We start from the raw sequence: 14,837 nt of genomic DNA, 5'->3' as shown, positions 1-14,837 counted from the left end.
TAAGTCCTCAGAGTAGCACTTGGCCCATTGTTGGTGCTTACAATTCTTTCTGATCACAGAACTTTGTGGTTGGAGCATCCTTTGCCATCATGGGATACCCTGCATCTGCTGAAAAAAAATCTGGATAATGTTAAGAACTGTACCCAATTTACAGAAGAGTAACCAAGGCCAAAGTAGTGGCTGAAAAAAGTATGCATGGTTCAGCGTCTCCCCACGCCAGGCTTTCCCACTCACACTAGAAAGGCCAGGACACAGGTTTGGGTTGAAATGATGTGCTTTTATGGGAAACAAAATATTCAACAAGAATAACAAAAGCCCTTCGATCTCGCAAGTTGTTACCCAGTGATAATGAGGCAGTTTCAAATGACTGTGTCTGGCTGGGGACATTTCTCATGGGCCAGGAGAGTTGAAAGACATTGGCCAAAAAGAGAAGTTGCAGGGACATTTTAAAATGAGAGTACATCAAACTTCCCTCTCCCCCTTCCACCCCATCACCCTTTCAACTTGCAGTTTCCTCCTAGTTAACAATGATCCTTCCTGATTTTGCTCAAACGCAAAAAGCTTCCAGAAAGCTTTCCTTGGTCTGCACCAACTTGCATCTGCCATTCCCTAAAGCCAAAGACACTTTCTCACGCCTTCTCCTATCACATTCTGCCTTACATCCATAGTGGTTGATAATGCCTTAGGAGACCCACTCTTAGTAGGCGGGTCCCCGAGACCAGGGCCATGTGGATTTGTCCAGTGTTCCCCTCCCCCTCCCCATCCAGTGCGCTGTATTCAGCAGGTGCTCAGCATCGGCAGGTGCTCAGTGAGGGTTCTCCAAAGTCCCTTCTACATTGGCCACGTCGCGCTGCCAGCCACGTGAGAATCAGCATTATCGTTTCCGCATTTTCATCCTTCCTCTGTGATCTCAAATTGGGCCGACTCAAGGCATCTCCAAGAAGAGCCGGCCCCCGCCACACGTGGCCCGCTCAGGTTTGAAGGTTTGGAGAGAGGAGGAGAGAAGGTTAAGCTCTCACCCATCCCAGGAGGCAGGAAAGGCAGTGGCTGTGGCAGTGTGGGATGAGCGTTGGCCTCATTTTGGAATCTCGTAAGCAGCTGCTCTCTCCAAGTTTCCCCCATGAGACCTGGCCAACTTTGCAGCGGGTCCTGAGGACCGGTGGGATGCAGTGTGGTTGTTCTGCCAACACAGGAGTCAGTGGCATCAGCCAAGAACCTTTCTTTGGGGCGCAGCTTACTCTCCTGGAGAGGGTGGTGAGAGCTGTCTGGTTGTTCATTTGGAGCTGTGGTGGGAACGTTAGCCCTGTGGTGTGTAGATCATCAGGCACATAGATTGTAATAAGGCTGAAGAATACAGGCTGCAAAGAATAGATCTCTCCTAGAAAGGAGGAGGAGGGCAGGGAGGGCTGGGAGCAGCGAGGGAGACAGGGGGGTCCACGAGGTCCTGCAGCTCGGCTCCTGCCAGGCGCCAGGCTCCCGTCCTTTCCTCTGCTTCTCCAAGTCTAGGCCAGGCAAAGGGGCCAGTTGGAGGTGGTGGAGGGAAGGGAAGCACCTTTCTTTTTTCTACCATGAATTCTAGATTTGGACAAGGGAGACAGGAGCAGGAGGAGGAGGGCTGAAGAGTGGCGGAGAGGCCTAGGCCCCGCCCAATTCCATCTACTGGTGTAATGGGTTGATCTGAAGCTCACACCTCTAACTGTATCACCTCTAGAGAGCACTGAGTTCCTCATTAGAGCTGTAGAGAAAATTATTATTTTTTTCTTTTTTGGTATTGAGGATCAAACCCAGGGGAACTCTACCTCTGAGCTACATCCCAGTTCTTTCTTATTTTTTATTTTGAAACAGGGTCTTGCTAAGTTGTGGAGGGCCTTGCTAAGTTTCTGAGGCTGGCCTAAAACCTGCAATCCTCCTTTCTCAGCCTCCCAAGTACTGGGATTACAGGTGTGTGCCACCATGCTCGGCCTGGAGACAGTTCTTCATGAGCCCTCAAAGATGTGCAGCAATCTGGGGAGATCACTGTGATCGTCCCAGGGGGAGGAGGGCCCCTCTGGGGCCAACAGTGTCTGAGAAATGCATGGTCAGCATCAGGCTGGAGACTTGGGAGAGGACCAAGAAGCGGAGAGCGGAGACTTTTCCAGGCACCTTTTAAGGAAAGAGAGTTGGATCTTTGGGGCCTCAAGTTAGGAAAGATGTTTCAGTATAAAAAAGATCCCCAGCGAAAGGACTGCATCCCCTCAAATCCCTTCCTGGATCCCACAGCACTTAGAAAAGAGCAGTAAGGAGCATTAAAAACCCCTCGATGAGGTGGGCTTGCCTGGCAGTACAGAACAGCAAGTCTCGTGGCAGGCAGCGTGTCCCGTTACACAAGAGGAATATACCGTGCTTCAGTACAGAGAGTTTTACATACATCTTTATATAAGTGCATCTATATGTAGAGAGCCTCTGCCTAGAATAGCCGGGCTTGCTTCTTCAGTTCATTTCTCTTCCAGAGGGCTAGTCGCTCAAACTCCGAGATGGTCATGCCGAAGACCTGGTAGAACTCTTCCTGGGACAAGTGGCGCTGCAGGAGGTAGAGAGGATGGAGAAAGGACAGCAGGAGGCTGTGAGGTGTGGGTCGGTCACTATGTATTTCTGCTGGGTGCCCTCTGCCTGGCACATGGTCCAACCCGGGGAAGTGTGTGAATGTGGAAGGAGTGGCTGAATGCAGAAACGAGTTTCACCAGAGGGGCTTCTGGAGCTGATCTGCCTGGGGAAGCCCCCGGCCCATGGCTCAGATGGGACTTCTGTTCCCTCCAAGCAACTCTGGTGCACGGACATTTCTGTGTTTGTGGCCAGAAGTAGGCAAGGACTAATGCTATCTCCTTTGGAGAAAAAGGAGGCATATCTAAGATATTAAGGTACCCTTCCTCTAATATTTTTACAAGTGATCTGGAGGGTTATTCATGAATCCAGTGGTAAAAAATTACTGCTCACATTTCTTAACCCACTAAAATGTCCTTCATCTCTTTTCTCCCCCCCCTCTCTTTCTTTCTTTCTTTCTTTCTTTCTTTCTTTCTTTCTTTCTTTCTTTCTTTTTGGTGGTACTGGGGTTCCTGGAAACCCTTCTACCTCCAGGCTATACTCCCAGACCTATTTTATATTTTTTATTTGAAAACAGGGTCTCCAAAGCCAGCGAGGCTGGCTTCGAACCTGCACGATCCTTCTGTCGCCGCCTCTCAAGCGTGGGGATTACAAGCGTGCGCCACCACGCCCGGTTCATCTCTTTCTTATATGAAGAGTAAGTATGTCATCTGATCCAACACTGCTCCGCATCCCATGCATCCCTCCTGCCCTTCTGAGCATCCTTGAAGGTGTGATACTCTGTCAAGAGCTTCTCCAGTTAGAAGCATATGATATTTAAAGTGTGGCAAAAATGTTAACAATTGGTGCATTTAAGTGAAGGGTAGAGAGATGTTCATTTTACTGTTCTTGCAACTTTTCTGGAGGTCTAAAAATTTTCAGAATGAAACTGAAAATCAAGTTTAAAAAGAGAAACATATGGCATATATCCTGCCTGCAAACTTGCCGATTCACTGAGCTTGTCTGCTGGCAGCAATTACATTAGCTAGCTGGATACTGAAGGAGATTCAGTGAGAATCATGTACACAGCTGCACAATGACTAGCAAGCGTGCCGGCCAATTTGACTGTGAGTTAATGTTTTTGCTGCGTTTACAGACTTTTCAAGCAAAGGTAACTTTCATCACTGTGACAGTGTCATTGGTCATTGGTGACTGAGGTGGTTTTTCTGTACTTTGCAGTGTTTAATAACAACAATTAATTGCCCTCTTCATATCTGTTCAAGATTCCTGAATGTACTTTGCTGTTCTCATTTGATAATTTTTTTTTGTGGTACTGAGGATTGAACCTAGGGGCATTCTACCTCTGAGCTCTACCCCCAGCTCAATTTTTTATTCTTTATTTTGAAATAGGGTCTCACTAAGTTGCAGAGTGCCTCACAAGTTGCTAAAGCTGGCCTCGAACCTATGATCCTCTTGTCTCAGCCTCCCAAATACTGGGGTTACAAGTGTGTTCCACCACACTTGGCTTGATCTTTCTGATCACTCAGAAAACCACAAATTATTATTATCCAATTGAAATATGAAAAAACTCAACCTCAGAGAACTAAAATTACTTACTTGCTCAAGAGGGAGAGAGGGGAGGAGGCAGAGCTGAGACCAAGGTCTAGATGTTCTGATTTTAAATGCAGCATGCTCGTATGACCTCTCTTGATTCACCTACTCCATTAAAAAAAAAAAAACAAACAACTTCCAGCTGGGTTTGGTGGCACACCCTTGTAATTCCAGCATTTGGGAGGCTGAGACAGGAGGATCATGGTTCATAGACAGCCTCAGCTACTTAGTGAGGCCCTCTGCAACTCAGTGAAACCCTGTTTCAAGATAAAGAATAGAAAAAAAGGGCTGGGGTGTATCTTGGAGGTAGAATGCCCCTGGGTACCATCCCCAGTACCACAAAAATAAAATAAAAATAAACACCACCACCACCAACAAAAAAAAACCATTCATGTGAATTTGACCAAATCATATTATGTGCATGTATAAATATGCAACGGATCCCACTATTATGTGTCATTATAATGCACCAATAAAATATTTGAAAATATGTAAAAAATCTGTATACCATGAACAATTGAAAATATATAAAAAGCAGACAATGACATAATATGCGTGTCCATTACTTAGGTTAAAAAATTATCTAGAGTTCATCGCCTTTGCTTTGGCCATCTATTCACTTTGCAAAAGTATTTCAAAGCAAAGCTTAGACACTGTGCAGACTCATTTTTATATACAGACAAAGGTACCATTTCTTGGAATTACCTAAATATCCATCTATAGCAAAACTCCCCCAATTGTCTCAAAAATGTCTTTTGACAGTTGGTTTATTTGAATGAGCATCCACATGAGACATTTGCTTCCGAGAGTGTGTTTGGACCTGGCTCTACTGTTTGACTCAGGTGATTGCTGAAAACTGATTTGGATGTGGGGAGGTTTCTCTTCTGTTCCTTCCACAGTGAAGTCTGAGGGAAATGGCAGCGCGGTCTAATTTGTTCTTTGACAGTTGGAGGGTGGAGGTGACTATTGATTCTTTAGTTGGTTTTTTCTACTGTGTTTGTTTTTTCCCTTTAAAAATATACATTTATTGGTGCATCATAGTTATACGTCATAGTGAGGGTAAGAGGAGTAGGAACAGACGAGCACAGCACTTGGTGTGTTTTCTTCCTGCCCTCCTGCCCCTCTTCTTATTGATTATTATTGAGATTGGCAGTGATTCCTTCCTATATGTACACAGCATTATTTGAACTGTTTCATGCATCATTTTTACTATTCTCACAACTTTTCTGGAAGACTGACATTTTAAGAAAGCAAATTTGAAATCAAGTTTAAAAAGAGAAGCATATGAGCCAGGCATACGCTTGTAATCCCAGTACTTGGGAGGCTGAGACAGGAGGATTGCAGATTTGCCGCCAGCCTCAGCTACTTAGTGAGGCCATTGGTAACTCAGTGAGACCCTGTTTCAAAATAAAGAATAAAAAATAGGAGTGGGGTGTAGCTTGGAGGTGTAATGCCCCTGGGTTCAATCCTCACTATCACACACACACACAAAAAAAAGGAGAGAAGCATATGGAATATGTCCTGCTTGCAAACTTGCCGGATTCGCCGAGTTGGTCTGCTGGCAGAATGATGAACCAAACAGTTCACATACCTTTCTTATGAGAGGCAGGAGAAAAGAAGGGGCTTGGCCACTCTGAAAGGAAGCGGAGGGCTCGCTGGAGCCCCTTCCTCCCTGCCAACAGCCAGGTGCAGTTCACATTCACCGCAGACTTTAGAACAGACATGTGAAGAGCATGGCTTTAGAATCAGGTGGACTTGGAAGTGTGACCTTGGGCAAGTGACATGAGCGTCCTGAGCCTCCATCTGCTCTTCTGGAGAGCGGGGACATCCTAGTTCCTGCCTGGTTGGCACCGTGCGGGTGAATGGGAGGATGCGGGTCATGCGCTCTGCACATGGCCCTGGAAGTGTCACCGCCGCACCCTCTCACCAGGTGACAGCCATGTCAAGTGCTGTGATGGCACACACCACGATCTGGCCCCAGTTTCCCCTGACTTCAGCTTCATCTTCTTGTCTGTGCTCACGTGACGCAGGTGTACTCACCGCTCACTTTCATTAAACACACTCACCTTGCCCCTGCATTAGGGCCTTGGCACGGGCTGTTCCCTCTGCCAGAAGGCCCTCTGTCTTCTGATGGCATGGCTAACCCCTCCCCCACTTTTAATTTCACATAATCTATAAGACCTACTCCGATCTCCTCTTACTTTTTTTTCCTTGGTTTTTATGGCCTTCTAACACAGTACAGCATTTATTTATTGATTGTGGTACTGGGGACTGAACCCAGAACTCAGGGGTGTTCTACCAATGAGCTACACACCAGCCCCTTTAAATAAATATATATATTTATATATAGTTATGTATATATATATTTTTTGGTGGTACTGGAGGTGGAACCCAGGGGCTTTTCTACCTCAGGGCTATACTCTCAGACCTATTTTATACTTTATTTGGAATCAGTGTCTCACTAAGTAGCTGAGGCTGGCTTTGAACCTGTGCGATCCTCCTGTCTCAGCTTCCCAAGTACTGGGATTTCAAGTGTGCGCCACCATGCCTGGTCCTTGTTTTGTTTTGAAACGGGTTCTTTCTAAGTTGCCGAGGGCCTTACTAAGTTTCTGGGGTTGGTCTTGAACCCACAATCCTCCTTTCTCAGCCTCCCAAGTGCTGGGGTTCCAGGCATGCACCACCATGCCTGGCTAGCCTTTATTCTTCCCTTGTGCCCTTTAGTGTCTGTCTTCTCACATAAGAATACAAGCTCCAAGAGCAGGGACTCTGTTTCATTAACTGATGCCCTGCAATACGTAGAACGGTACTTGGAGTATATAATAGAGTTTAAATAAATATTTATTGAATGAATGAATATGTATATCCTGAGCTCCTTGAGGACAAGATCACATTTTCTTTCTATACGCTGCTTCCTGAACTGCTGCAGGGGCTAAGGCAGTACTTCTAGCTCAGTGGTTTTAGCTCTTTTTTTTTTTTTTTTTCAGTACTGGGGATGAAATGCAGGGGCATTTTACCTCTGAGATACACCCCTAGACCTATTTTTTTTTGTGGTACTGGGGTTCCTGGGAGCCCTTCTACCTCCGGGCTACCCTCCCAGACCTATTTTCTATATCTTTATTTGGAAACAGGGTCTCTTAAGCCAGCGCAGCTGGCTTCGAACCTGCGTGATCCTCCTGCCTCCGCCTCCCAAGCACGGGGATTACAAGTGTGCGCCACCACGCCCGGCCCTAGACCTATTTTTTATTCTTTATTTTGAAAAAGGGTTTCACTGAATTGCAAAGGGCCTCACTAAATAGCTGAGGCTGTCCAAGAACTGCGATCCTCCTGTCTCAGCCTCCCGAATGCTGGGATTACAAGCGTGCCAACCACGTCCGGTTAGCTCTTTATTTTTGACATTTGGGAACTTTTAATAAAATACTGATGCTTCCTTTCCAGAATGTGATTTAATTGGTCTGGGGTGGGGACACTGATGATAAAATGCCCCCTGGGTGATTCTTTCTGATGCTCAGCAAAGATTAAACCCTCCCCGCCCTCCCCAAGCCTGAGCTTCTAGGAGAACTGGAGGTGTTTGTATCCTGAAGCCTAGGAGCTGTCCCCTTCAGCACCTAGAGAAAAGGAGGAGGCTCTTATTATAATCCTGAGGAGAATCGTCCACCTCCTCAGCCCTCTAACCTCACAGGCTAGAACCAGAACACGGAGCTTCCCGGCCCACTCACCGCCCTCCTCTTCCTCTACCCTCTACCTTTGGTGAATTCCTCAGTATCAGGTCAAAGGTGGCCCATCTCCTCTTCCCTAGGAGAACGGAACCTCCTCTCTTAGAAGCCTGTGTTCAATGCCACAAACACTTCCTGACGTCTCTTCCAGCCCAGGCCCTGTGGTTTTGACAAACTTTGACCCTGGAAGGCTCAGGACCAGGCAGAGGAAATGGATAGGTAGATGATCTCTGATAAAAGGAGAGTGAGAAGCACTTGATCTGCACCCTGAATACAGGCTGGGGTGTGGGGGCGGGAGAACAGGCAGGTGACCTGTCCTTTGGGAGGACTGGAGGAGGATCGGTGTACTACAATCACTAGTGTGGGCACCTGAGGAGCAAGGAGGCTCATGGGATGGGAAGGGCAGGGAGAGAAGCACATAGAATGCTGGATGCCACGTCTATCCACCGCTGCGCCTTTGTTTCTATGGTTTCTCCTGCTCATCATGCTCACCTGTCTCTCCACCCAAACCCAACTTGTTTTCCAAATTCACCTAAGTCCTCCTCCTTCCTGCCAGCTGGTGTCAACCAATCCAGGCTTTTGTGCTTTTCTCTGAGTAGCAGGAAGCTAACATTTCTCCAGACCCTGTGCTCAGGGCTTGATGTGCATTGTTCATTCACTTTTCTCAGCAACTCAAGGGAAGCATCCCCTCTGCCTCACTGCAGGAGGAGCAAACGAAGGGTTGGGTGAGGCTGGCATTTGGTCAAAGCTGCCCACCTAGAGACGGAATAAATTAGGGAAAACCTAGGGGTCCTGGGCTTGCTCCTGCTTCTGCCTTCTCTGCAGTGCTGCCTCCCTGTCCTCCCCATCACAAACACCAGCTGCATATACAGTTTTGAGTCCACAGGCCCTTCCAGGGCAGGGACCAAAACTAGCTCTCCTCTGTCTGCAGAACACCACCGGCACCAGGTAGGATGGCTGCTGCTGTGGACTGCGGCTGCAGCGCAGGGCAGCACAGAGCAGGCTGCACTGTGGAAGCTGGTTCACATCTCTGTCTTTTCAGCAACTGTAGGGCCTTAAAGGCATCTGTTTCATCTGTCCCCTCCTTCTGAGACAGATGGACCAGGTGACTTTGGAATTTCTTCAAACCCAAAGGCTAGACTTACCTCTAAGCGTGTCCGGTCCACATCCTTGGGCAGTCGGTTTCTTCCTCTTGTGGTCACCAACAGCAGTTCGTATGGGTAGATCTAAGGAGAAAGGTGGGGGATGTTTCTGGCTGGGTGAAGGTGGCGGCTTGTTTCTTTCAGCCCTATATATCTCTCTCTATATATTTTTGGTCTGGGATGTTTCCTCTATCCAGAGAGGGCCAGAGGGTAAGTCTGAGGGAAGACTGGATCCCCCTGCCTTTGGGTTGCCCTGCAAGCTCAAGCTTAAGGCACCTTCTTGCAAAGGACAAAGCCCCGGGGAGTCCCCTAGAACTTCTAGGGACATTTGGTGGCATTTGGCATTAATGGGGGCACAAGGCTTCCTCACTGTAAATGTGCGGTATCTGGTGGCTTAGGAAGCCACTAGAGTGTCTGAGGACCAGATTGGTCCAACTTCAGTAGACAGGAGACTCAGGACAGGGAAAGTGGACCAAAGAGGAATAGAAAATGTTAGTTTGAAAGGACCCTTGGGATTAGTCATCTATATTCTCTTCCATGCAGAGATGGTGCTGGTATCATCTTGATTGTCCCCCATGTAGTGGCTCCCAACATCCCAGAGACTGCCAGGGTCCATGTGTCCTTTACCTTGTACTCTGCAGAGAGAAAAGAGACATGCACAGATTAAAGCCTACTGCCCCTGCTGTGCCCCTGCAGTGGCCCCCGAGTCTCTCTGGCCTCTGTGGATTTCCTGCTCTTGACCCTGCAGAGATCTCGTTCTTGCTGAGCTCACCGTAGAAGAGAGTCATGGCTATTGGGAGCATGATAGATAGCTGGAGTTGGGCTGATCTTGAGACAGTTTCGAGGGAAAAGAGCTGTGAGATGTTTAGAAGTGAAATAAGGAGAACCCGAGATGGTGAGGCACAAGGACACAATTGACCACCATGTGGGGCGAATCATGCAAGGCTCTGATGTGCCTGCCTGGAGGAGCTGGTGGAGGATGGCGTGGGAGCGTTCCGGATGGAGCCTGAAGCCCAGGGAGTATTTTCTGGGAACAATGCACATTTGGCTCTGAGCGTTTCCCTCCCCTGGGCTGGCAGGGCTCTAGCTCAGCAGTGCAGGGAGCTTGGCACTCTGTGATGGCTCTGGGAACCCAGATGGGACAGATGGCCTAGAGATCACCCAAGGCCAGGGCTTGAGAGGTTGAGGGCCGAGCAGGGGAAAGAAGAGTGAAGCGAGAAGGAGTGGGAACCCAGGCTTTGGACAGAGCCCAGCATCGGAACAGAATCTGTAGCCATTGTGTGCCAGAGGTCGAGCAGCAGTTGTGAGCAGTGCATCCGGAGTCCCTGGGAAGGCCCACGGGGGTCTCCTCCCGCACCCCAGCCAGCCTGCGCTCACCTCGCATGCCCCAGTTGACTGCATTCATGCTGTCGTAGTGGAAGAGGTCTGCGCTGGGTGTCTGCAGGGGAGACAGAGCCAGGGCTGGCCTGAGATCAGCTCGCCTCTGCCTCCCGGAAGCACCCACCCCTGTCCAGAACACGTACCAGGGCTGGGAGGGTACTAGGCATCCCATTAGAAATCCAGGTTGGGCACACTGACTGGGACCCTCGGAAACCCCTGCCCAGCGTGCAAGGCCCTAATGACGTCCTGTCTGGCTTTCCCATGCTCCCCCAACCCTGTGGCTCAGGACCATGGCACCCTCCCCATTGTGGACTTAGATATTCACTTCCCTGAGTCCAGATGGCTCTTGCAAGGTTCCCTCCCCACACTCAAGCCTTTGTTTAAACTCACCCCTCTCTGACCTCATCCCCGCACACTGGCTTTGTGTTCTTCTAGTCTTCCAACCACCCGACCTCATGTCACACATTTCCTTGTTTATTGTCCATCTCCCGACTACCAAGGGAGCTCTACAGGAGCAGGGTCACCAGCACCTGGACAGTGCCTGGTACTTAGTAGGTACACAACAAATTGATATCCGTCTGTGTCCCTGCCCTTTGCCCCCACGACTTGTCCAGCCACACGGCTAGTGCTAACAAGACATTTTCATCCCCTTTCAGCCTTTCATCTGGCTCACAGCTTCCATGATGTTTCTATGTCACAGACTGCCAAAGAGCTCAGAAGACGATGTGCCAGGTGAGAGGCCCTGGGCCATGGCAGTCAGACGTGGGTTGTGGAGTCCGTTGGCCTACACTTGAATCCTGGCTCCACGGCTTCTTGGGTGTGAGAGCCTGGGCAGGTCACCTCACCAATCTGTGCCCCAATTCCTCCATCCAAAGTAGGGTGAACACTGGTAATTACCCTCTCTGCAAAGCTTAGGCCTGGTAAGTACTAGTCCTCCCTCTCTAGTCTTCCCCAGGGGGCCCCTTTGCATAAGGGTCACAGAGGAGGGGGGAACAGTCATCCCTGTTGGCTTCTTCTTCTTCTTCTTCTTCTTCTTCTTCTTCTTCTTCTTCTTCTTCTTCTTCTTCTTCTTCTTCTTCTTTTTTGGCAGGTCTGGGAATGGAACCCATGGGCATTCAACCTCTGAGCTACACCCCTGGACCTATTTTTTATTCTTTGTTTTGAAACAGGTTTTCTCTAAGTTGCAGAGGGCCGCACTAGGTAGCTGAGGCTGTCTGTGAACTGTGATCCTCTGGTCTCAGCCTCCTGAATGCTGGGATAAGAAGCATGAGCCACCACACTGGGCTTGTTGGGTTCTTTTAGTTAACCCACCTCCAGCCCTAAGGCCATTCTCCCAGGCACAATAGGTAGCTATTGTAGTAATGAGCTAAAGTCCCACTTGTTAGCATCTGGGTGGTAAGGTCCCCCAGCACAGCCCTCTTACCCTGTGCAGCCCATTTCTCCTGTAGGCAGGCAGGGAGGCAGATTTGGAGATGAGAGGATCTGAAAAGAAGGAGCCAGAACTATTACCAGGAGCTCTAAGCCAGGAGTCACTCTCCCATGGGTCTTCCAGCTACACATGGCCCCTGTTACTCCTGCTCCAGTGGGAAGAGGTACAAGCCAGAGGCCATTAGCTCTTCCTGATGCCCTCCAGACCTGCAGCTTGACCATCTCAGGGTGCCTCACCCTGGCCCACCAGAAGTACCCCCACCCCACTCTTCTGCCTTGGCCTCTACACATCTAGCCTCCTGTGTTCTGGTCATGGGTGGCTCTGGACAAAGCCTGGAGTTGGAGTCACGCTCAGAAGGTGACAAGCAGGCTCCCAGTTTGGTGGGAGCTGCTAGACACAGCGACATTGGTTCAAGAGCCATACACGGAGGCCAATGGGCTGATGGCTGCAGTGGGGTGGATGCCTTGAGATCAGAACTGTGCATGGAAAAATCACACTGGATGGTCACTAGGGACACGGGGGACTGTCTTGGCTGAAAGTAGGGCAGGGAGAACATACCACTGTCAGCCAGGTAGTGTGAACGAGGGGCTGCAGGAGAGAAAAACTGAGGTTAGTGCTCATGGGACAGACAGATATGACAGACAGTTCATGGGGACAGAGACATGGCTCTCATGCTCGGCCACCCTGGCTGGCAGGGAGGAGATGCCTCCATCAGCACCTCCTTTCTCATTGGTCAGTTTCTACCTGTTGCACCTGTATCCCCTCCTCCCTTTCACTGCCAGCTCCCAGCCCAGCACCTATTGTGAACAGAGGTAATTTGCCCATGTGTGTGTGGTGCTGGGGATGGAGCACAGGGCCTCTCACAGGCTGGGCAAGTGCTCTATGGCTGAGCCGCATCCCCAGCTGACAGAGGAGGATTTTGAACAGCCTTAGAGCACCACACAGAGCCTGGAACCAGGGGTGAAAAACAGTGCCCCTCAGTGGTCAGACAGGGAAACAGGCTAATCAATTCACATGGCCAAAGCCATTAGCGGACACCTAAGTTCAGATGAGTGATTTAATCAGGCTTTGGTTTTCTCACCTGTAAAATGGGAATACTAATGTTTCTTCTATAGGGTGACTGTGAAGGATACGTGGTATAATACAGTAAGGTACTCAGCACAGTGCCTGGCGCAGATGAATACACCACAGAACTGGCTTCACCACCACCACCACCACCACCATCTTCAAGTGCAAAGATAAGTCAAAGCCAGGCGTGGTGGAACACACCTGTAATCTCAGTACTTGGGAGGCTGAGATAGAAGGACTGTAGGGGCAAGATTAGCCTCAGAAATTTAGTGAGACTCTCAGCAACCTAGGGAGACCCTGTTTGAAAACAAAAAATAAAATGGGCAGGGGGTATAGCTCAGAAGTAGATCACTGCTGTGTTCACACACACACACACACCAGCCCAAATAAAACAACAATAGAAAACAAACAAACAACCCTCCAATCACGTGCAGCAAGGTAAAGAGAGAAAAGCCCACGGTCTTAGGGTCACTCCAGCTCGGGTCTGCCTCTGGTCTAGTCACTTACTTGCTTTCTGACCTTGGGCAAGTAGCTGAGTCTCAGTTCTCTCATTTAATTTATAAAGTGAGTGATTAATAATCTCAATTTTGCAGGGATTCGTGAGGACCAGGCTTGATAATGTACCTACAAAAGCCTGGTGCACAGGGATAGGATAAATGATACCTTTTATTGTCCATCAAGTATCGATCTGAGATAGGATTTCCTGGCAGGGCTGAATCCCACAGGGTAAGAAAAAAAAAAAGAGACAGACAGGGCACGTGTGTGCACCCAGGAACAGAGGGGAGGTTGCCATGAGAGGCTCTCACAGTGAACTGCTTGCACACTGCCTCTGTGCATTTCTAAGTGATGGTTGGCTTAGCACCTCAGAAAACAGATCCTTTCATCCTTGAGCCATTAAGACTATGGTATTAAAATGTTTTTCTTTACACTGAACCTGATAGAAAAAAAAAATCTCAGTTTCAGATGGCCCCAAGAAGTGGGATGGCTGCTCATGGCAGGGCAGGGCCTCATTTGGTGCCCCAGCCAATTCCTTGCCAAAGCTGTGTTCCAGACCCAGGGGTGGGGTCCAGAGGGGTGCCCAAGATGAAGGGAAGCAGGAGTGTGTGGGGAAAGCTTCATAGCAGCCTCTTTCTATTCCTTTGACAGCCCAAGGGACTGAGTTTGGGGCTGGCCCTGTTCTCACAAAACTTCCAGCAAGGAGAGCTGGTAGAGCTCCATCACTTTTTAACTCATGGTTAAGTTACTGTGCCTTCTGTGCTGTAGGTCCCCAGCTCTAGTATGTGGGAGCCCCTACTGCACAGGACTATTGGGAGGAAAAGGAGGATTCTCATGCCTCACAGAGTGCCTGGATCAAGGTGAACAGCAACAGATGCTGCTTCCAGGCCAGTGCTTACAGCCATTGAGGGACATCTCATAGCCAGCCGTGTGCAGGGCCTCCCGGCTGCTGGCAGAGCTCCGGGGAGGGGTCCAGGGATCCGCGTAGGAGCTCGACCGGGCCTTCATCTCCTCCTTCAGAATCAGCCGGCCAATTCCACTCTGGAGCTGAGGTGGGGAAGAGAATAAGCAAGATGGTGGTAGAAGGAACATAAGACCCTGGGAAAGCTGAGCCACTGGAGCCTCCAGAGGGAACTTCTGTGCTTCTTACTTCCTCAGAACCCCTTCCTCCCTGGAGTCCCCCTCACCCATTTTCTTTTGGGACTTCATCTCTTTCCCAAGAAGTCCTGAGGTCTGGTTGGGACTCTGGAGGCTGGCACAAAGACTCAGGTCTGGGCTGTGACAGGACCACATCACCCCAGTCATAGCAACTGGTTCAATGATGAACAGGCAGCCATCATTTTTTTAAAAAAAAAATTGTGGTGAAAATCATATAACTTAAAACAAATCATTCTGAAGCACAGTTATCCCTCCGTATCCACAGGGGATTGATTCCAGGGC

General features: G+C 49.2%; 1 protein-coding gene across 1 annotated transcript in view; it reads right to left on the bottom strand.

The window, feature by feature from the left end:
• Positions 1-2,326: 2,326 nt before the first annotated feature.
• ABLIM3 (actin binding LIM protein family member 3) overlaps positions 2,327-14,837 on the bottom strand; it is a gene marked incomplete at its 5' end in the record, with an annotated part of 115,930 nt that continues 103,419 nt past the window's right edge. Inside the window, 7 exons of the mRNA XM_080698677.1 lie at positions 2,327-2,560; positions 9,029-9,109; positions 9,653-9,660; positions 10,403-10,463; positions 11,829-11,887; positions 12,393-12,422; positions 14,297-14,444. Of these exons, the coding sequence (XP_080554803.1) occupies positions 2,447-2,560; positions 9,029-9,109; positions 9,653-9,660; positions 10,403-10,463; positions 11,829-11,887; positions 12,393-12,422; positions 14,297-14,444 (501 nt within the window). The 3' untranslated portion in view covers positions 2,327-2,446. The remainder of the gene's footprint in view (positions 2,561-9,028; positions 9,110-9,652; positions 9,661-10,402; positions 10,464-11,828; positions 11,888-12,392; positions 12,423-14,296; positions 14,445-14,837) is intronic.

The sequence above is a fragment of the Muscardinus avellanarius genome, assembly GCF_963383645.1.
Source record: "Muscardinus avellanarius genome assembly, chromosome: 7".
Taxonomy (NCBI): domain Eukaryota; kingdom Metazoa; phylum Chordata; class Mammalia; order Rodentia; family Gliridae; genus Muscardinus; species Muscardinus avellanarius.
This window is presented reverse-complemented; position numbering and strand designations above follow the sequence as displayed.